At 54.8% G+C, this 22,693-nt stretch overlaps 1 protein-coding gene across 4 annotated transcripts in view; it reads left to right on the plus strand.

Moving 5' to 3' along the window:
- The first annotated feature begins 7,307 nt into the window (after positions 1 to 7,307).
- The window catches only part of IL34 (interleukin 34), a 58,622-nt gene continuing 43,236 nt past the window's right edge, over positions 7,308 to 22,693 (plus strand). For 3 of the 4 annotated variants that reach the window (XM_075118280.1, XM_048816815.2, XM_048816817.2), the window contains exons 1-2: positions 8,663 to 8,771; positions 21,921 to 22,374. In XM_075118280.1, the coding sequence (XP_074974381.1) occupies positions 22,347 to 22,374 (28 nt within the window). In that variant the 5' untranslated portion in view covers positions 8,663 to 8,771; positions 21,921 to 22,346. Of the gene's footprint in view, positions 7,440 to 8,662; positions 8,772 to 21,920; positions 22,375 to 22,693 lie in introns of those variants that run through there. The other variant, XM_048816816.2, reaches the window with a different exon arrangement.

Genomic DNA, 22,693 nt, shown 5'->3' on the forward strand with positions numbered 1-22,693 from the left:
AAGTCTAAACTTCCCGATGGCCAATTTATATCCATTTGTTCTTGTGTCCACATTGGTACTGAGCTTAAATAATTCCTCTCCCTCTCCAGTATTTATCCCTCTCATATATTTATAGAGAGCAATCATATCTCCCCTCAACCTTCTTTTGGTTAGGCTAAACAAGCCAAGCTCCTTGAGTCTCCTTTCATAAGACAAGTTTTCCATTCCTCGGAACATCCTAGTAGCCCTTCTCTGTACCTGTTCCAGTTTGAATTCATCCTTCTTAAACATGGGAGACCAGAACTGCACACAGTATTCCAGGTGAGGTCTCACCAGTGCCTTGTATAACGGTACTAAAACCTCCTTATCCCTACTGGAAATACCTCGCCTCATGCATCCCAAGACCGCATTAGCTTTTTCATGGCCATATCACATTGGCGGCTCATAGTCATCCTGTGGTCAACCAATACTCTGAGGTCCTTCTCCTCCTCCGTTACTTCTAATTGATGCGTCCCCAGCTTATAACTAAAATTCTTGTTATTAATCCCTAAATGCATGACCTTACACTTCTCACTATTAAATTTCATCCTATTACTATTACTCCAGTTTACAAGGTCATCCAGATCCTCCTGTAGGATATCCCGGTCCTTCTCTAAATTGGCAATACCTCCCAGCTTTGCATCATCCGCAAATTTTATTAGCACACTCCCACTTTTTGTGCCGAAGATTAAATAAGATTGGTCGCAAAACCAATCCCTGAGGAACTCCACTGGTAACCTCCCTCCAGTCTGACAGTTCACCTTTCAGTATAACCCGCTGTAGTCTCCCTTTTAACCAATTCCTTATCCACCTTTCAATGTTCATATTGATCCTCTTCTTTTCCAATTTAACTAATAATTCTCCATGTGGCACCGTATCAAACGCCTTACTGAAATCTAGGTAAATTAAATCCACTGCGTTTTCTTTATCTAAAAAATCTGTTACTTTCTCAAAGAAGGAGATCAGGTTGGTTTGGCACGATCTATCTTTTGTAAAACCATGTTGTATTTAGTCCCAATTACCACTGACCTCAATGTCCTTAACTACTTTCTCCTTCAAAATTTTTTCCAAGACCTTGCATACTACAGAGGTCCAACTGACAGGCCTGCAGTTACCCGGATCACATTTTTTCCCTTTCTTAAAAATAGGAACGATGTTAGCAATTCTCCAATCATACGGTACAACCCCTGAGTTTACAGATTCATTAAAAATTCTTGCTAATGGGCTTGCAATTTTATGTGCCAATTCCTTTAATATTCTTGGATGAAGATTATCTGCGCCCCCCGATTTAGTCCCATTAAGCTGTTTGAGTTTCGCTTCTACCTCAGATATGGTAATATCTACCTCCATATCCTCATTCTCATTTGTCATGCTACCATTATTCCTAAGCTCCTCACTAGCCTTATTAAAGACTGAGGCAAAGGATTTGTTTATTGGGCCATGCCTAGATTATCCTTGACCTCCACTCCATCCTCAATGTTTAGCAGTCCCACTTCTTCTTTCTTGGTTTTCTTCTTCTTTATATGGCTATAGAACCTTTTACTATTGGTTTTAATTCCCTCTGCAAGGTCAAGGTCTACTTGACTTTTAGCCTGTCTCACTTTATCCCTATTCATGTTCTGACCTCAATAAGGTAGCTTTCCTTGCTGATCCCTCCCATCTTCCACTCCCTGCATGCTTTCTGCTTTTCCTTAATCACCTCTCTGAGATGCTTGCTCATCCAGCTTGGTCTACAACTCCTGCCTAGGAATTTTTTCCCCTTTCTTGGGATACAGGCTTCCGATAGCTTCTGCAGCTTTGATTTAAAGTAATCCCAGGCCTCCTCTGCCTTTAGATCCATAAATTCTTCAGTCTAATCCACTTCCCTAACTAATTTCCTTAATTTTTGAAAGTCAGCACTTTTGAAATCAAAAACCCTAGTTGTAGATTTATTTTTGTTCAGTTTGAACTGAATTAGCTTATGATCACTTGAACCAAGGTTGTCCCCTACAATCATTTCTTCTATGAGGTCCTCACTGCTCACCAAAACCAGATCTAAAATGGCATCCTCTCTAGTCGGTTCAGCAACTACTTGATGAAGGAATCCATCAGCTATCGCATCTAGGAAAATCTGAGCCCTGTTATTATTACTAGCACTCGTCCTCCAGTCTATATCTGGGAAGTTAAAGTCTCCCATGATCATGCAGTTTCCATTAGTATTTACTTCATTAAAAACATTAAAGAAGGCTCTATCCATATCCAGATTAGATCCCGGCAGTCTATAGCTCACCCCAAGCACTATCCCAGGGCAGGCTCTAATAGTTTTCTTCCCCAATGTGATTTTTGCCCGGACGGACTCTGTCTTATCCATTCCATCGCTTCTTATTTCTTTACATTCTACCTCATCACTGATCTACAATGCTACTCCACCACCTTTACCTTTATTTCTGTCTTTCCTAAACAGCACATACCCTTCAATACCTGTAGTCCAGTCATGACTACTATTCCACCACGTTTCTGTTATCCCTAGAATATCTGGTTTCACTTCCTGCACCAGTAGCTCTAGTTCCTCCATTTTGTTACCTAGGCTCCTTGCACTGGTGTACAAACATCTTAATTTTTGCTGTTTGGCCTCGCTCACATTCTGTACCCTATTAGGCACGGTCATTCTACAGCCCGTATAACCTATTAGACTGGTATCCACACTGCCCTTCCTCCTTATCTACATTCTCCTACCCACGGCTGTATCCTTTCTTACTTCGTTTTCTTCCCTCTCAATGCTAAAATCCGGCGTGGAGATTACCTGGACATCTCCCAACCATCTCCCGCAAATTCCTAGTTTAAAGCTCTCTTAATCAGTTGTGCCAGCCTCCATCCTAGAAGTCTATTTCCTTCCCTACTCAGATGAAGTCCATCCCGAGAGAACTGTCCTCTGTCCATGAATGCTTCCCAGTGGCCATACATCCCAAAGCCCTCCTTATAGCACCACTGCCTGAGCCATCTGTTGATAGTTATAATCTTGTCACACCTATGTTGCCCTTCTCTAGGAACAGGCAGAATCCCACTGAAGATCACCTGAGCCTCGATTTCCTTAAGCGTCTTCCCCAGCCTAGCATAGTCTCCCTTCATACATTCCAGTGAGAATCTAGCCGTATCATTTGTTCCCACATGAAGAACAATCAGTGTTCCCGCTCCCTTTAGGATCCTTTTCAACCTCAGGTCCACATCCCATATCTTAGCACCTGGAAGACAGCACACCCTTCTGTTCTCTGGATCAGCTCTGGTTACAGGCCTGTCTATTCTTCTCAGTAGAGAGTCCCCGATCACATAGACCTGGCTTTTCCTGGTGACGGTGCAATTCTCCAGTCTATCCCCTGTTCCCTCTGGCTGCAAGTTCTTTCCATTCCTATTCTCCCTTGTAATCCTCTTCAACCCATCCTGTATCTGCCTGGGGCTCATATTTGGTGTAGTCTCCATTGACTCTTCCCCTTTTCCTATAGCACTAGCCGCTCTTCTCTTCTTCCTTGCCCTTCCACCTTCAGTGACCACCTGCTGAGCCCCTTCTTCATTTTCCAACTCTGCAAACCTGTTCTTGAGCTCTATTTCTCCTCCACTAGCCTGTCTTTTCCTCTGCCTGGTTCTCTTAGTCACATGCTTCCACTGTCCATTTTCTTCACCCTGCAGTCTCCCCTCAGAATTCTTCAGTCCTGCTTCCATCTGCAAGTCTGATCTTTTCCCTTCAGCTGCCTCATGTCTTTGCTCCATAATCCACTTCTAAACCCTTCTAAACTCAACCAGCCTTTCTACCTGCATCTCCAATCCTCGGATCTTTTCTTCCATCAAATCTATCAGATGGCATTTCATGCAGACAAAACTCTTACCAGGTCCCCCCTCCAGAATCATGTACATACTGCAGCTTCCACATCCCATCATCTCCATTGTGTCTTCCACTACATGGGTCACTCCCACTGCTGCCTCTGTATCTGTCATCGCCTTCCCACCTAAATCCTGTTAATCTGGGAAACACAAACCACACCAAAACACCTGGCCTATCACTGCCCGTTTCTCACTAGGGAGCTGAGCGGGCTTGTTTGGAACCTGCTCAGCTGAATCTGCATGATATTAGTTTAACCTGTATTATTTGCATAAAAACCTCTCCCACCCTCCCCCTGCTAGGGCTGGTGGCCAATAAGAGCTGTTTCCCCAGTTAACAACCTCTCCCTCCCTCTGCCCTCACTCAGAAAAATCCCTCCCATTCCATTCTCTTCTGCTCAAAGATCGGCTTTTATACGTTGCATCTTCTCTGAGAAAGGTAACTGCCATTGTTTGGCTTGGGTGTCAATTGCCCTTTCCCCCAGGGGCTGGCCCTGCAGGGCAGTCAGGAAACTATGGTTTTTACTGCTCTGGTGTCTCGCCCCACTCCCGACAGACTAGGCAGTTCCTACTCCCGCTTCTGTCAATGGCAGTGCTCCCAGTGACTTCACTGAGAGAGAGATTAGCCCCTGCCTGGGTTCTCTGCAAGCTGCCCTGGAGTTTGTTCCCAGCATCAGAAACCGGAGCTAACCCCCAATACCCGGGATGCACCTGAAATGTGGTTTAGTCGCCAGCCCTGCTCCTGTGAGGAGGCCTCATACCAGCAGATTTCACCAACGGGTAGGCAGGCCGTTTGGATTCACAACTGATCCATTGCGAAGTGCAGCCTGTTTTTATCTGGATGAAAGACATTTGGCTTAAGCTCAGTGTAGCTAAGGCTGAGATAAAGCTTGTGGCAGGAACATGCAAATGGCTTATGCAGCTCTAGGGCAGGAAGTGTTGCTGAGTGAGAGCTGTGATGCTGGCAGACCAGGTGCCACCTCATGCCAAGGTCCCCATGTCTCAGTGGATCAGGCTGGCTCAGCTGGGGGTTAGTGTTGTTGCAAAAGGTGCTAGAGTTATAAGAACGTGTTCAGACTTTATGGAATGCTGGTGAGCTGCTGCCTGCATTCATTAATCTCACAGCATCTGTATCCCATACTGTATGGTAACATCTGAGCGATTGCATTGTGAGCCTCTGTGACTGTCTCTCTCCTGTCTGGTGATTTACATAAACTAGTGTGAAGGGCTGATCTGCAACAGAAGGTGTTACATCCTGCCCTATAGGAAAGGCCCATCAACACCAGATGGACTATCGTGGGATGATAAAGAGGACAAAAGATGTTGCTTGCTATGCCCTGTCCTGTCCTCCTGCCCCCTCCACTCTGGTAAAGATGAGTCATGTAAGTGGATTCCTCAGGAGGGAGAAAGGGGCTAAAAATGCCTCATAGAAAGGTACTGGATCTCTATGCTGCTTGGACTCTGAGGGGCAAGGTTTACCAGGCATAAGTTTGTTTTCAGTTTAAACCACTTTTTACCAAAAAATTCCCAGGTTTTACAAAAAGCATTATTAATTTTTTTCTGATTTTCACCCTACTTTTGTATCATTCAAATATATATATATAAAACTTGTTTTATTAGGAAAATACAATAGATGGCATGAGATATATGTATGACAATAATACATTAGTCTGTGGGTATATGCAAAGCTGCCTGGTGAAGAAAGGCTCTGTATTAGTCTAGAAGATACACACAATAAACAAACAGGCACGCAGGCAAGCTCTGAAGTGCGTGCACATCTGGATGTACTGATGAATCTCACGCCCACCCCATACACATTTCAAGCTGTTAGCAGATAATGGGTTAAAGATTTGACACACTAAAATGGGAAGAAAATGAAAATCTGTATCAGAATGTTTTTCAGAACACAAGGAAGCATTCAAAAGTTGAAAAAAAACCAAAAACAGGAGAAAAGGCTGAAGATTGTATGCCCTGCAAATGGTGTAGCCCAATTATTAAATGTAAATATTTATAGGCTAATAGTTCTAAGTCTACAACAGTAATCTGTTTATTCAGAGGAAAAGTTTTATTTGGGGACTGGAGATACTGTTTTCTTAAACTCCAAGGTGGCACTGTGTTCTGAGTTCTGTCTTAGCCCTGCAGCAAACCACATTGATGAACAATATTCAAAGCGTTAAATCTGCCAAATACTTGTTCTTCCTGTCTTTCTGTCCACCAAAATAAACCCTGATATTTACCCAGAAAAAATATTAATAGTTTTTTGCACTGATTTTCACCTGTTTTTGTTGTGGTGGTATACACGGATAAATTCCTGGGGAAAATTACATAAAATAAAAGCTGAAAATGAAAAGCCCTAGACATAAGCAAGAGATCCCCAGTGCTTAGCCTAGGTTAGACCTAAAGCTCCTATAGACCTTATTATAAAAGCTTCTATTACTTTTTGAAACGTAGGATTGGAACTCATTTGTGTGTCTCCAGTTTACCAGTTTTAACTTTATAAATATCTCTTATTTCCTTGTCCTATTCAATAAACAAACCTTTATATAATTTATTATAGGATTGGCCAAAAGTGTTATCTTTAGTGTGAGATCTAAGGTGCAACTGACTGGTCCTTTGGGACTGGAAGAAACCTGAATATTGCTGTGATCCTTGGCATACGAGACCATCCATCACAGCTCTATGCTCACCTGCGTGGCAAGACAGATCGGAGTGCACTAGGGGACTGACTGTGACTGTGTTGAGGCCCACGGTGCCTGAGGCTTTTAGAACTCACAACCGATTGAGGGTTTGTGCCCGTTCTTAACAGCCTGCCCTGTGGTGGGTACTCATGGGGCTTTGAGTCACTGCAGGCATTTTACAAGGCCAGGGCATGGGCTTCATGTTTAATCTGCATGGGCGGATTACACAGCATAGTCTCTCCTCCTCCCTGTGGCTACCTCTGCTCTGTGGGCTCTCCAGCGACTGGCTAGGGAGGCTGCAGTGGGTGCAGAGCACAGCGGCCCGTCTGCAGCAGGGACCCGGCGCGAGGGAATCAGTAACAGTCCACGGTGGTGAACTTGTACACTGACAGTCAGGGCGGGTTCCTGCTAGCGATAGTCCATGGAGCCTGTCCCAGGCTGGTGGGCCTCAATAAATGAAGCAAGGCCAGGGCCCCTGTGCCAGAACAGGAGCTCCAAGTTATAAAGGGTCAGGAACTGGTGAGGGAGAGAGACTGGATGTGTCAGAGCAGCCTGGGAGAGTCAGCCAGGAAAAGGGGGAGGTGCCAGGTGCCTGGGAGCCTGGAGAGGGTCCCTGAGGCAGCTGCGGACAGCCCTGTGCAGGCCCTCCCTGGAAAGAGGGAGGAATTAGCCGGAAGCCAGGGGCAGGACTAGCCTGCTCGCTTTCAAGAGCCAAAGCCAGTGGTGGGGTGGAAGGCTGAAAAGGGCTGAGAGGAGCTAGGGGAGGGGCTGGCCAGCTGTCCTTCCTGATCCCAGAGCCACGGCGGAGAGGGCTGAAGGCTGGGAGCAGCAGAGGGAGATGCCAGCTGGCTCTCAGAGCCAGAGAGGGCTGAAGGCTGGGGAAGAAACAAGGTGAGAGACAGTGGGGCTGATTTGTTGATGGACCATGGGGACTTGTCCCTTTTGTTATGGTTTATGTACATGTGACTTTTATAACAAATGAACCCCACCAGGGCTATATTTAGACCAGGGAAGACTGGTTGAACTATTACTGGGAACACTTTAGGAGGGAAACTGAGGCAGACGTGCCTCTCCTGACCTGGCCTGCTGCAGGAGCCGGCTCCAGGCAGGGCTGCCATGAAAGAGCCCTTAATCATTGGGGCCTGAGCCACCTCTGCTCCCCCCCCCCCAATGAGTGAGGTCATCAGGTTGTCTTCGCTGGCCAGCCTGAGTGTCCATCTAAATCTAACTCAGGGAGTCAGGGTTGCAGGATCCCATAGGGCAAAGGCTGAGAGGGAGAAAAATGGGAAAAACTTGGCTTGGCCAGGAATCTGTGTCCAATATGTGGGATCCCAGGGCCCCATCCCGGGGATGTGGATTCCAGTCCCTGACCCTAGAATGTGATCTGTGATTCAGCTCCCACCAAGAGACCCCACAGCAACCCAAGTGCCAGCTGTGAGCTCAGCTTTTCTGGCTTGGGGCCGTAGCACTTTACATGTGGACTTTGCCGAGCAAAGCCAGGCCCCAGCTCCCTTATGGGATCCGTGTGGCCGGTCTCCCGCAGGGATCTGCTCGGCGGGATTGGGGCCCAACTGTTCCCGGTGGCAAGAGACTTTGGACAGACAAAAATTCCTGTTCCGGCTCAAATCAAGTGGCGTTTCCCCGCTGGAGTTACTTGGATGCGGGACCGACTGTTGTAATCATGGCACGAGTGGGGGGCTGAATCGCCCCCCAGGCAGCTGGGATGGGGAGAAGGGCCCGTTCCCATGCTGGAGAAGGAGGCCCGGGGCGGGGGCCTTTTCAGTTGCTCAGGGGTCAATACCGGGCGCGTCCAGCCCCTTGCCCGCCTGGGCGCAGGGAGCAGCCTGGAGCCCGGGGGCCCCTTCGCAAGAACCGTCCTGCCACCATTCGGGCGCCCGCGCCCGCGGCTGGAAAGGGAGGCGCCCGGCCCGGGTGCGCCTTGCAGGAGCCGGGGGCGGCTCCCGTGCAACAAGGGCCCGGGCCCGGGCCCGGCGGGAGTGCCTGGGGGTCACACGCCAGCACGGGGAAAGCCCCTGATTTCTGGGAATCCACGTGCTCCCGCCACACAGCTGCAGGCGCGGGCCTCCCCCGCCTCCCCGGTGCGCGAGCTCGAGCCCAGCCCCCAGCGGTGGGAGCGGGGCTGGGCGCCGCAGACCGCTCCGGGATCCCTCCGTGCGCGAGGCGCTCCCCGGCCGCCGCGAGGCGCCCCTGCCTGGCCCGGAGGTAACCGGGGGGGCAACTGCAGCCGGCGGCTTTTAGCAGCCTGAACAAGTCGGGAAGGGGCTTAGGGTGCCGGGGAGGCAGGGAAGCGCTGGGCAGGGGGCCCGGCCAGCTGGGGGGTTCCGCGCCGCCGACGTGCAAGACCCCCCCCCCCCCCCCGGTGCTTTCTCCAGCTCTGACGGCTGCTCCCAGGCGTCTCCCCGCCTTGTCCGGATCCTTTCGGGCCCCGATGCTGCGCTCCCTGGCGCGGCCGGGCCGAACGCTGCCCCCCCTCCCATCCGGCAGCCCCCTGCCCCCGGGCGGGCTCCCAGAGCAGGATCGGTTGTCGGATCGCGGACGGGCGCCGGGCTGGGCGCACCGGCAGCCGGAGCTGCAGGGCTCGGGGCTGTGCTGGAAAATCCCTCGCCCTGAAAGTGCCCCAGAGCAGCGCGGTTCCAACTTTTCTTCTGGCCGACCCAGCTGAAGAAAATTGTTGATGCCCCCGGCCCAGCGGAGCTGGGGATGAGGAGTTTGGGGTGTGGGAGGGGGCTCTGGGCGGAGGCAGGGGGTTGGAGTGTGGGAGGGGGTCAGCTCTGGGCTGGGGGTACAGGCTGTGGGGCGAGGCTGGGGATGAGGGGTTTGGGGTGTGGGAGGGGGCTCTGGGCGGAGGCAGGGGGTTGGAGTGTGGGAGGGGGTCAGCTGGGCTGGGGATGAGGAGTTTGGGGTGTGGGAGGGGGCTCTGGGCGGAGGCAGGGGGTTGGAGTGTGGGAGGGGGTCAGCTCTGGGCTGGGGGTACAGGCTGTGGGGCGAGGCTGGGGATGAGGGGTTTGGGGTGTGGGAGGGGGCTCTGGGCGGAGGCAGGGGGTTGGAGTGTGGGAGGGGGTCAGCTCTGGGCTGGGGGTACAGGCTGTGGGGCGAGGCTGGGGATGAGGGGTTTGGGGTGTGGGAGGGGGCTCTGGGCGGAGGCAGGGGGTTGGAGTGTGGGAGGGGGTCAGCTCTGGGCTGGGGGTACAGGCTGTGGGGCGAGGCTGGGGATGAGGGGTTTGGGGTGTGGGAGGGGGCTCTGGGCGGAGGCAGGGGGTTGGAGTGTGGGAGGGGGTCAGCTGGGCTGGGGATGAGGAGTTTGGGGTGTGGGAGGGGGCTCTGGGCGGAGGCAGGGGGTTGGAGTGTGGGAGGGGGTCAGCTCTGGGCTGGGGGTACAGGCTGTGGGGCGAGGCTGGGGATGAGGGGTTTGGGGTGTGGGAGGGGGCTCTGGGCGGAGGTAGGGGGTTGGAGTGTGGGAGGGGGTCAGCTGGGCTGGGGATGAGGAGTTTGGGGTGTGGGAGGGGGCTCTGGGCGGAGGCAGGGGGTTGGAGTGTGGGAGGGGGTCAGCTCTGGGCTGGGGGTACAGGCTGTGGGGCGAGGCTGGGGATGAGGGGTTTGGGGTGTGGGAGGGGGCTCTGGGCGGAGGCAGGGGGTTGGAGTGTGGGAGGGGGTCAGCTCTGGGCTGGGGGTACAGGCTGTGGGGCGAGGCTGGGGATGAGGGGTTTGGGGTGTGGGAGGGGGCTCTGGGCGGAGGCAGGGGGTTGGAGTGTGGGAGGGGGTCAGCTGGGCTGGGGATGAGGAGTTTGGGGTGTGGGAGGGGGCTCTGGGCAGAGGCAGGGGGTTGGAGTGTGGGAGGGGGTCAGCTCTGGGCTGGGGGTACAGGCTGTGGGGCGAGGCTGGGGATGAGGGGTTTGGGGTGTGGGAGGGGGCTCTGGGCGGAGGCAGGGGGTTGGAGTGTGGGAGGGGGTCAGCTGGGCTGGGGATGAGGAGTTTGGGGTGTGGGAGGGGGCTCTGGGCGGAGGCAGGGGGTTGGAGTGTGGGAGGGGGTCAGCTCTGGGCTGGGGGTACAGGCTGTGGGGCGAGGCTGGGGATGAGGGGTTTGGGGTGTGGGAGGGGGCTCTGGGCGGAGGCAGGGGGTTGGAGTGTGGGAGGGGGTCAGCTCTGGGCTGGGGGTACAGGCTGTGGGGCGAGGCTGGGGATGAGGGGTTTGGGGTGTGGGAGGGGGCTCTGGGCGGAGGCAGGGGGTTGGAGTGTGGGAGGGGGTCAGCTGGGCTGGGGATGAGGAGTTTGGGGTGTGGGAGGGGGCTCTGGGCGGAGGCAGGGGGTTGGAGTGTGGGAGGGGGTCAGCTCTGGGCTGGGGGTACAGGCTGTGGGGCGAGGCTGGGGATGAGGGGTTTGGGCTGTGGGAGGGGGCTCTGGGCGGAGGCAGGGGGTTGGAGTGTGGGAGGGGGTCAGCTGGGCTGGGGATGAGGAGTTTGGGGTGTGGGAGGGGGCTCTGGGCGGAGGCAGGGGGTTGGAGTGTGGGAGGGGGTCAGCTCTGGGCTGGGGGTACAGGCTGTGGGGCGAGGCTGGGGATGAGGGGTTTGGGCTGTGGGAGGGGGCTCTGGGCGGAGGCAGGGGGTTGGAGTGTGGGAGGGGGTCAGCTCTGGGCTGGGGGTACAGGCTGTGGGGCGAGGCTGGGGATGAGGAGTTTGGGGTGTGGGAGGGGGCTCTGGGCGGAGGCAGGGGGTTGGAGTGTGGGAGGGGTCAGCTCTGGGGTGGGGGTACAGGCTGTGGGGCGAGGCTGGGGATGAGGAGTTTGGGGTGTGGGAGGGGGCTCTGGGCGGAGGCAGAGGGTTGGAGTGTGGGAGGGGGTCAGCTCTGGGCTGGGGGTACAGGCTGTGGGGTGAGGCTGGGGATGAGGGGTTTGGGGTGCGGGAGAGGGCTCTGGGTTTGGGGGGAGCTCAGGGCTGGGGCAGGGGTACGGGCTTACCTCGGGTGGCTCTCGTTCGGCGGAGCAGGGGTGCTGAGTCAGGCTTCCCGCCTCTCCTGGCACTGTGGATTGTGCTGCGCCCCGGAAGCAGCCAGCAACAGGTCCAGCTCTTAGGCGGAGGCGCGCAAGTGGCTCTGCGCAGCTCTCGCCTGCAGGCACTCCCCACGCCAGCTCCTATTGCCTGGGAACTGCCAATGGGAGTGCGGAGCCGGTGCTTGGGGCAGGGGCAGCACACGGGGCCCTGTGGTCCCCCCTGCCTAGGAACTGGACCTGCTGCTGGCCGCTTCCGGGATGCAGCGCGGTGTCAGAACAGGTGGGGACTAGCCTGCCTTAGCTGGGAGCACCGCTGCTGGGACTTCTAAGGGCCCGGTTGGCGGTGCTGACCAGTGCCGCTGCGACCCAGTGCCTTCCATTCCCTGACCCACTACTGGGTCGTGACCCACAGTTTGAAAACAACTGCCTCAAAGTGAGTGCTTGGTCTGTGCACAGAGGGACTGCGGCATTCGGAAGCTTAGATGCCATCCCACTGCACCTTGGTCCCTACCCCTCACTCGCTGTGGCGGGCGGAGGGTCATGTTCCCCCTTAGAGGCCAGGTAACTGATGCGGCTGGCTCTGTGGGTGCTTTTGTGGACAAATGCAGAATGTTTGCAAAAACAACCCCCCTCCCCCCCGCCCAGTTGTATTTGGGTCAGTCAGCTGGGGGCTCTGCTGGGAAGGCTTAAAAATAGCATGAAAAAGAGATTTAAGACGGAACCTTTTCCAGGAACTCTTCATCACAGAGCAGATTGGATGGTGGTGGGGATGCGGGTTTGGAGACTAACTCGACTGGAGTCCTGTATCCTGTCTTCAGCCCTTTACCCCACAACTTTTCCATCCTTCCGCTTCCCACTGTCTGATTCCCACCCTGATCCTCAATTAGCAAACTGATTGAGAAATCACCCGCCCCCAGCTGACTGCCTTGCCGGCGTGGCTGTGGTGAGGTTAGTGGCAGATGTGTCGGAGCTCCCAGCTGGTGGCAGACATGAGCGTGGATGAATTATTAGCAGTGAGCATGACACATGCTCGAAGAGCACCTCTCATCAGAAATGTTCCTGTGTCTCTCAGCTGTGCACCTGCCAGGGCCGTGTGAAAAATCAGCCGTGCACAAACTGTGGTTGTATCAACCACGTGTCATTTAAATATTAGCATTGGCCTTTGCAAACCTGGCCCATTCATCCATACCAACGCCCTCTCCCGCTTGTATGTGTCTCTGCATCCACCCACAGCAGCATGCTTGAGTGGAGCCGCGCTTTACCCCCTGGGATCTTACCTCCCAGTTGCACAGGATGGTAGGATGGCCCAGTGACTGGGAGGCTAGCCTGGGATTTGGATTCAATAACCTATTCTGCTACAGACTTCTTGGATAACCAGCCTTGGCCCAGAGATCCCTTGGGACCAACTGGAGAGGGCGTAAGGGGTGCATATGGCATATAGGGATCCCCTGGGTCTGACGTTTACATGACAATGCGCCGAAGAGTGGCATATGAGGTACACACTTGTTGTCTTAATCGTTGCAAGAGGGATGTATGGATGATCTGTAAGGAGTTAAGTATCTATTCTGAAAACTATGCTCTTAAGGTATGTGAGTTAAGACAGGTCGCCTGGAGGTAACTGACAGGTTCTGTTCAGGTAGGGGGCAGGAGATGCTTATCTCCCTTGCTGACCATTATGATGTGTGGCTTACAATGTAAAGCTTGTTGCATAGGGAGCCAGCAGCTTTATTGCAAAGTCAACAAGAGATCACAAAATCTACAGGAAGGAGCACACCACAGGCAGGTGGCCTAGTTCGAGCTAAGATCAAATAATTAGTCTGGGTCAGAAAAATGCAGAGAGACCCCCGGGATCCTTCACCAAGGAGACAAGCTGCCAGCTGGCATATGAATGGATGGTCGCAGCTGGTCTGGTTAACACTGGGAGAAAGACTTAGGGTGAGAGAACCTTTATGAGACAGGACCATGTTGGGAGTTAAGTCTAGCTGCTAAAAGGTGTATTATGATTTGGCATTAGACGTAACCAGTTGTTTCTGATACTTTCTACCTACTTCCTAGTACTCCAATCTCTGTTAAATAAACTTATTCTGTCATGAGTCAGTGGGGTTACTATTCTTTGCGGAACTGCGAGCCTGGTAATTCTGACAGTCCAGTGGAGCAGGGGCTGGATGTTCAGAGGGTGTGGCGTTTGGGCCTGCCTATCGCTAACCTCCAGAGGGACAGGGGAGCCAGTGTGGGCTGAGAGGGAAGGGCTTGTGCTGCCTGTGGTTGGCAGAGCCCGTGAGCCAACCCGTGGCAGGCACAGACAAGGCTTCCTCATGGTAAGGTGCTGCACAGCCGTGGGTACTCTGGCCACTTCATCTGTCTGCTGCAGATCCCCTCTGTAACCTATGGGATTATTGCCCTGCCCGCCAGGGGTGCCTGAGCTGAACACACTGGTGATGGAGAGATACTACATGAACAAGGGCAAGCGGAGCACCACAGAGAGGGAGAGCCTGGCACAACTGCTGTGCCCAGGGTAGAGAGAGAGAACCAGGGCATCCCAAAGCCCGCAGGTCCTGTGCACTGAGGGGCGATTTGGGGAGCTTCATGCCAGTGTGCCAGGGCTCCCCCTCTGCACAAGCTCCGTACATTACAAGTAAGGGCAAAGGCAGCTTAGAGTGGCTCACGGCGGGGTGGACAGATGGCTCCAGGCCAGCTGCTCGAGGGGCATGGCCAGGTTTTCAGGAGGGTTCCGCACCCGCTGCTGCAGCCGAGATGCTGATGCCCAGATCCTGAAAGGTCTTTACAGACCTAATTCCCGTTGACAGGTGCTTTGAAGGAGCCAGGAAATCGGGCTTGTAAAGCATGGGCTGTTGGGAAGTGTGCAGGGTGTGTGTGTGTGCACACCTGCTACTAGTGACATAATTTAGCACCTCAGTTCACCAGCGCAGATGCAGCCAAGGCTGTTTGCTAAATTTATTGCAGCTTGGTTAGGATTTTATCATAGCCTTTGTTTTTTAATGCTCCCTATGAACCCGCTCCGATGCTGTGTAAATCCTTATCACCCCCGACACACACTGTGCCTACCCACAAAGGAGCCACCTCATACTTTCGCAGCAGGAGCTGGAATTTCCTCATGCTGGTAAATGTTGTACCCATATTACTTCCCTTCCTCGCCCCTGGTGTTGTTTGTGCCAAGACTTTCTCTGTCAGTGGACAGGTTTCAGAGTGGTGGCCATGTTAGTCTGTTTTGGCAAAAACAACAAGGAGTCCTTGTGGAGGACTCCTCCTGGTTTCTGTCCGCTGAGTGCAGTGACAACGTGGAGTCCGCTATTGTTCATGGCTAGGCTTGTTTTACTTTCCCAGCACTGGTACAGGCAATCAATAAACTAATCTAGCTCCTTGATTCAGTGACCCTTGTTGCTACGATGCTTAAGGGCCAAAGGGCCATGTGGAACTTGGCAGGCTAGTTAACAAAGAGATTACAATCTGAGAAGGAGGACAGGGCTTTGAGTCTTGACTAGGGCTGGCAGAGCTCCCTGTTTAGCCTTGGCGATGTTGGGCTATTCGCTCTCTCAGCAGGGCAGTGAGTTAGCAGTACAGAGAGCCTAGAGACGCAAACACGTTAGGTGCCAGGAGCTGCCTCCAGCCTTGATTAAATATCAACCGTGCAGAGCAATGTGTCAGGGGTGGGAGTTATGCGGCAGGGGAAGAGGAACACAGGCATTACGGTGGGGTGGGGGAAGGTTTCTTCATTTAATTTACCCTGCTTGTACACTCCTGTGAGTTGCTTTACCTGCTGGTATGTCAGTCCCAGCATCTGAGATACCCGTCAGTACTGGATGCAAGGGCAACATCCGTCACCTTACCGATTCTCACTGCATTTTCCCTAGAGTCAAATCCAGCTCTTTACAGCTAAATTAAAGACCGAGGCCTGGAATAGGCTTCCTGATCCTAGCCCATAATCCTGGTCCTTTTCTTTTCCAGTCTGTGGTTGGCTGAAGGACACTTCTCCCCCTCTGTTGCTTGATGCCGCAGAGGCAGGAAGCTGGGGGTCGTTGTGGTTATTTCAGACTGCCCCAGGGGATCTCCCTGTGCTGTGCTCATGCGGATTGGGGGGCGCCAGTTTGGGGCTGTCTGGGAAGGTGTTTCATTTGGGAGCGAGGTTCCCGAGGTGACGGCAGCTTGGCAGACGGTGTGGGAAGAGCCGGAGGGCATGGGCGCTCTCCGCCAGGTGTCACTTTTGTCTTCAGAGGTTGGAGGAGGTGGCGCGGCTCCGAGTGCTGCTGTCATGCACAGAATAAATACCAATGAATTCATCTCCCCGCTCTGCAGGGGAACCGGAGCCCAGCTCCGGCCACCACGCCCCACGGGCAAAGGGTGCCCCGCCCTGAAGGCAATTACTGAGCCTGGCGCGAAACCTGCAGAAGCTAGCCGAAGGCGCAGGGCTAGATCCTCCACTGGCATCCATCACCAGAGCTCTCTGAAATGAATGGAGCCTCCAGCTGAGGATCTGGCTCCTTCCAGGGCAGGGCTGGAGTGAATCCTTCAGCGCAGACTTGCGTACAAAAGCTTCCAGGTTCGCGCCGCACCAGGGTTCTGGGCAAAAGCCGTTTAAAGGCCTTTCCAGCTCAATCTGTTTGACAGTGTGAATGGACAGGGCTGGTCCCCAGAAGGCAGAGTCTGGGGCCGAGGTTTGATGCTGATTGTTCAGTGTTATCTCGCCCAAGAGAAGACCTGCTCCCGGTTGAAAGCCAGGTTTGCAGGCTGGAGTTTGTGTCTGTGTTGGTTGACCAACGAGGGAGAGTGGGCGCAGGGCCACGGAGCGCGGGCAGCTCCGCCAGGGGCGAGGAGAAGAGAGGGCCTCCTTCCGGGGCGCTCAGCTTTCGGAGCGGAACGCTGGGTGCAGCAGTGCGGCCCTCGTGCGGGTGAGCGCTCTGGGCCACACGTGGTGCCGTTGCAGGAGGGGGAGCTGCTCCCAGGGGTGAGAGCTCACCAAGGTGCGCACGGGATCCACCGCTGCGACGGGCAGCTGGCACTGAGTAGGCAAAGCAGCTCACTCGAGTTGCAGGATAAAGCCGGCCGCCTCTTTACATTGTCTCGCCCGCCAGCTCTAGCTGCTTTTCCTGCTGCGGGTGCAAGTTACACTTGCCCTCCCTGCACACTGAATAGACGCCGGTTGCTCTGCTTGGCCACGCGTGCCACCGTATACAGCACGGCTCTGCTGACCCCCGCCCCGCGGGCATGACTCCAGTCAGACTAGCACCAAGGTGGCCACGTCCATGGAAGAGGCTGTGGCCACGAGTGAATCTAAAATTAGGGCTCAGTTCCTCCGCTCATACGAGGTTCAGCAGAACCTCCGAGTTCCGGACACCTCGGGGATGGAGGTTGTTCCTAACTCTGAACAAGACGCTGTGGACTTCAGCCATGGGTGGTTTGTGGCTGCGGGGGTGGGTCGGGGCTTCTGACCCTCGGGACATAAGGGCTTCAGGTGGGAGGCTCAGGGCTCTCCATGGCTCTGGTCCTGGTTTCAGCTGGGGGGGTGGGGGCACACTGGGGCTCAGGACTTCAGCTACAGGGGAAGTGTTGATCCTGAAGCTCGCGCTTCCCCGCGCCCACATAGCTAAAGCCCCGAGCCCCCACGGGGCCGAAGTCCGGAGCCCCACAGGCCACCTGCTGGGCCCTGGAGTTTTTATAGTGTGTCGTGGGGGGGCCTCGGAAAGACAAAGATTGAGATCCCTGCAGTACAAGATTTGTGTGGGGTTGTTTTGTTTTGTTTTCCCACCTCTGCTGCTGCCTGATTGGTTACTTCCAGTTCCACATGGTGTCTGGCTGACGAACAGTCTGATGCTCCTATCTTTGAGGTTCCAGGGTAGCGCATTAATGACGCGGACCATCGCGGATGGGTTTATAGCAGGGAGCCCTTGTGCTTCGTGATTCCGTGGTCGCGGGTTGTGCTGTGGGATCCACCCCGTGCCAAGAACTGTTCTCCACCTCCCCAGGCCTGATCTACCCCCAAGCTTGGACGGAGCTAGCAGAGAGGGTGTTTGAGCCCAGCCTGCGCTGGGGAGCAGCTCCCTTCCCCGAACTGGAGCGAAGGGCCAAATCACACCGGCCGGAGCATCCTCGCAGTGCAAGCCCCTTGGCTTCGAAGCTGATTGAGTCGAGCAGGTGCCGTGGTGGTGCGGGGCCAAGGCCCGAGTGTGATGGAGCGGGACTGTTCTTAATGTTTCCTCTGAATAGTGTGGGGGTGCCTCAGTTTCCCCTATGCAGTTCTTAAGTATCTATGGGGTGGGGTAAGGGTGTATGATCATTGCAGAGCCCTAGAGGGCAGGTGTGTGCAGGGGTCTGGACACAGAGAATGGCCGACACCCTGTTTTCTGGCAACTGATGGGCTGGGCCCTTCCCCCCTGCAAGGTGAGAGCTAAAGGGTTGGAGAACAAAGGAATCAGGTGACCTCCTGGCCCGGGAAAGGGACAAAGCCCAGAGGAGGAGGGGCTGGAGAGAGTTTCAGTTTGGGTCTGGCTGGGGACATGGAGTGAAGTGCAGACGTGGTTGTCTGGCTCACTGCCCCCCAAAATGGACCCGGCTGAGGGGTCCTATTCTCTGCACCTACAAGCTCTGTGTTAGACCGTGTTCCTGTCGTCTAATAAATCTTCTGTTTTACTGGCTGGCTGAGAGTCACGTCTGACTGCGGAGTTGGGGTGCAGGACCCTCTGGCTTCCCCAAGACCCCGCCTGGGCAGGCTCACTGTGGGAAGCACACGGAGGGGCAGAGGATGCTGAATGCTCCGAGGTCAGACCCAGGAAGGTGAAAGCTGTGTGAGCTGTGTGCCCTGGAGACAGGCTGCTCCCAGAGAGGAGACTTCCCCAGAGTCCTGCCTGGCTTCATGGGGAGCAGTTCCAGAGCATCGCCCGGGGACTCTGTGACACCGAGTGCCTGTCCTGGAGGCAGTTCCAGGGCAGCGCCTGCAGGGAGGCTGGGGCTGGACAGTCGCTGAGCACGGTCTCCTCAGAACTTTAACGGAGGGTCCATCGGCCCCACATCACCCAGCGAGGCCGTCTCCTCTACCCCTCGTTGCTGGAGCCAGTGATGGGGATTGGGGTAGATCGGTGCTGGGGAGCGGGAGTGGTGAAATCAAGTCCCCTCCCAAAAATGCAGCTTCCTTTGCCCCGGCCCAAGGAGAGGAGGGGAGAACAGAGATGCGCCCCTCCCTCGCCAGGCGGAAAAGCCTCCCGTGCCCTTTGTGTGCCAAAAACTCACGCAGCCTCCCGTACCTCCGGGTGCCAAGCCCCGTCTGTCTTGAGCCCCAGCTTCCTCCCTGATCGTGGCCACCGCACAGTGATGCGGAGCTGGCTCCAATGCCTGCAGGGCCTGGAAACCTTGGGGGCAGCTGGGAACAACCTGAGTTGCTGAGCTGACACAGGTGCTATGGGCCGGGTTGGCTTTGTCTCTTCCTGACTGGTGCAGGCTGGCAGCGTGGCCTTGTGACTGTGCTGTGACCCAGGAGACCTGCATTCTATTCCTACCTCTGTACTGGCCCGCTGGGTGACCTTGGGTGAGTCATGTCCCCGTGACTCAGTTTCCCCACCTGTGCAGTAGGGATAATGACACTGACCTCCTTTCTATCGTGCTCCTGAGCTCTGCGGATGAGAAGCACTAGATACGAGCTAGGGATTATGATTCATTTCAGTGGAAAGACCTGTCTGATCGATTCCCCTCGATCTGCGCCGTTTGAAATCAGGTAGCGGTCTAACCACGGCAAGCCATTGCAGGCTGCTCTCCCCAGGCCAGACTGCTCGGCCAGCAGTAGCTGCAAGGCTCTTGCTGTGTTTCCGAGCTTCATTAATGGGAATACAATGTAAAGACAATTATAAGAAAGTTACGGGCAGTAAAATGAAGCCAGAGCTGTGATGGGCACCAGCCTGGCTGAGGTGCGTGAGAGTGTTTAAAGTTTACCAGACTAAATAACCCTTTGATTCATCCAGAGCAACACCCAGGAGATTAATAAGACTGGGACTGTTCAGCTTGGAAAAGAGATGACTAAGGGGGGATATGATAGAGGTCTATAACATCATGACTGGTGTGGAGAAAGTGAATAGGGAAGTGTTATTTACATCTTCTCATAACACAAGAACCAGGGGTCACCCAATGAAATGAATAGGCAGCAGGTTTAAAAGCAACAAGAGGAAGTATTTCTTCACACAATGCACAGTCAACCTGTGGAACCCCTTGCCAGAGGATGTTGTGAAGGCCAAGACCATAACAGGGTTCAAAAAAGAACTAGATAAGTTCATGGAGGACAGGTCCATCAATGTCCCTAGCCTCTGTTTGCCAGAAGCTGGGAATGGACCACAGGGGATGGATCACTTAATGATGACCTGTTCTGTTCATTCCCTCTGGAGCATCTGGCATTGGCCACTGTTGGTAGACAGGCTACTGGGCTGGATGGACCTTTGGTCTGACCCAGTGCGGCTGTTCGTACATGCTGCAGTACCTCACTAGCCACGTGCCATTGCTTTTCTCTCTTCTGGCAGCTAGTCAGAGCTCCTGCAGTGATGAACTCTCTGTGCTGTGCTGCCTTATCTCTCATCTGGCACAAAGGGCACAGACTCCTCTTTGCCCAGGACTGAGCCACCTAATAACTAGCTACTATCTCAGCTTTCACATTACATGGAACAAGTTTCAACATCTCAGCTCAGGGACTCCGATCAGTCCCTTGGGATCAATCCTTGCTGCTGTTGGGCCGGATGTGAAACTTGTTGTTTGCCTACAAGAAAATGCCCCGTTACGTGGTTGAAGCCATTGAGCCCGGCGCACGTTTCTGTAGCCCAGGGGCCCTGTCTGAGTAGTTTAAATTGACCAAGTTGTCCCCGTGACAATCTAGACACGTGCAAATGTTTCTGGTTCAGAGTGGTGGTGGATGTGAGTTTGCCAGCTCTCGGTCCGACAGGCTATGAGAACTCGGTGTCATGACTACAGCTTTTTCTAGTAACCAATGGACCGAAGCAGCAAGGCCATTAAAGAACATGGTTGTTTTCAAACAGGTTGTTACCAGTAGGGGGGGATCCCCAGTGGCCAGTCAGGCTCCCGAGCTATCTATCTGTCCAGATGTCCTGTGGCCTAGGGGAAGAAAGCAAGTCCCAGTGTGTCTGGTGCTGAGGGGTGCACCCTGCTTGTTCCGTCTCCTCCCAGACAAGGTCCTTGGGGTAGTAGCAGATTCCACTTCGCATATTGCCTGTTTCTGGGATTTCCTCTTTGGACTCTCTCTCTCACCAGTCAAAAGGCCCCATCCCAAGTTCCCTGGAACTCACTCCCTTCGTTCTGGGCCAAGGCCAGATCACACAGCATCAGCGACTCTAGGTCATCTGAATCAGTTGTGTATTTGTACGTTTTTGCTCTTACGCTGCCTTGCCGCTGCCTAGAAGACGTGCCCAGCTGCACCCGGCCATGTAACGCATTCAAACGAGGCTTGTGCCCGGACCCACCGCGGGCAGGGTTCTCCTGGCTCTAACCAGCAGCACAGATCTCTGCTGTATGATCAGAGATTGTCCTGCCCGTGGTGCAGGACTGATCCAAACGGCACCTGTGCAGATGTTGCACTGGAAATCCGTGGGGCAGAGGTCCCCAAACTGTGGGGCATGGTCCCCGAGAAGGGCACAGAGCAACATCCTTGGGTGTGGTCAGGGAGGGAGTGCCATCCAGCCCCTCCCTGCCCCCAGCTCTGCTCCGGTCCTTCCCCCAGCCATGTCCCTGGCACCCAACCCTGCGCCTGTCCCTGTCCCCAGCCTACGTGCGGCTACGCTCCTGGCTGACCTCTGCCCCCAGCACTGGCTGCGGCTCCATTCCTAAGCCCCAGCCTTGCCCCCCCTTACCCTTGTTGATGCCCCCCGCCCCCCACAGCTGCAGCTCTGGCAGGGCGCGGACAGAGATAAGGAGGGGCACGACTTCCAAGCGTTTGGGGATCTCTGCCATAGGGCATCAGAGGGGGGTATTTCGCCCTTGGCACAGACATTAGGAGAGCTGGCAAAGCACCAGGTACAAGCTCTGGTGATGAGGCATGCGCAGAGCATGACAGCAGGAGCTGGCTTCCAGCCGTCCAAGACAGCATGTATGTGTCTTAGCACGCTGAGACCTGCCTAAGCCGCCACCTGAGGGACGAGCAAAAATGGTTTGATCAGTAGAAATAGATCAAACAAATTGATCCCAGCGACGTACAAAGCCCCTGAAATGCAGCCAGCTGTAGGTGGAGGGTGAGCCCCCAGCAGAGCTTGCCAGGGCTCTGTTTATTAGCCAACGGCTGAGGTGTGCTACCCCAGCTCGGCGCGCTGGCCTCTTGGCTAACGTTGGTTCCATTTGGTTTTACCTCCCGTCTCCTGTTACAGAGCCCAGCTTCAGAGGCAGACGGGGCAGACGGAGGATAATACTAGCGTTGCCCCCACACACAGCCTCGGGGATCCGCAGCCTCCAGCCCTTCACCCTAGACCCCACGTGCAGTGGGGCTGGGTCGTTCCTTCCTCCTGGCACCTTGCAATGGGAACACGTTGGCAGCAGCTTTTCGCCCAGTTGCAGCAAACACGCACGGCACCCTAGAGAGGAGGGGAGAGCCCCTCACCCAGGGAAGGAATCGGCCTCCCTGGCCTGCAGGGAGCCTGCAGGTCCTTCCTCGGCAGCAGTGTACTGGGGCACCCCCTGGTCTCTCTCCCATGAATCGCTGCTCCCGGCACGCGGGAGGCTGTTCCCGCTGACACAGCCATTGTCATGTAGGCCGGATCGTCCATCTGCTCGCTGCCCAGACACACGCCATCAGCATGCAGTGGGGCTACGCACCCTTCCTCTGTGAGTACAATGTGGCGCTCGCTCTCCTGTCACATGCAGGGCAGGGAAAGGGGTCGGACACGCCTATGGCCCTGTTCTGGTTCGGAGAGCACCGGACCAATACCCTCACAACAGCATGGGGCCAAGACCCTTTCCCCAGGCAGCCCCTGGCTGTGCCAGCCCATTCCTGTGCCTCCCATGGGCTGGCACGCTCTGACCTGCTGTGGACCCTGGGCTGCCCCAGAGAGGGCTCTATCTGGAAAGCCAGGGCGGGGATGGCCAGAGGGCCCACGCAGGGATGCAAGGGAGGCAGCAGAGCTGTTGCCAAGCCCAGCTCACA

The sequence above is a fragment of the Caretta caretta genome, chromosome 12 (genome assembly GCF_965140235.1).
Source record: "Caretta caretta isolate rCarCar2 chromosome 12, rCarCar1.hap1, whole genome shotgun sequence".
Classification (NCBI taxonomy): domain Eukaryota; kingdom Metazoa; phylum Chordata; order Testudines; family Cheloniidae; genus Caretta; species Caretta caretta.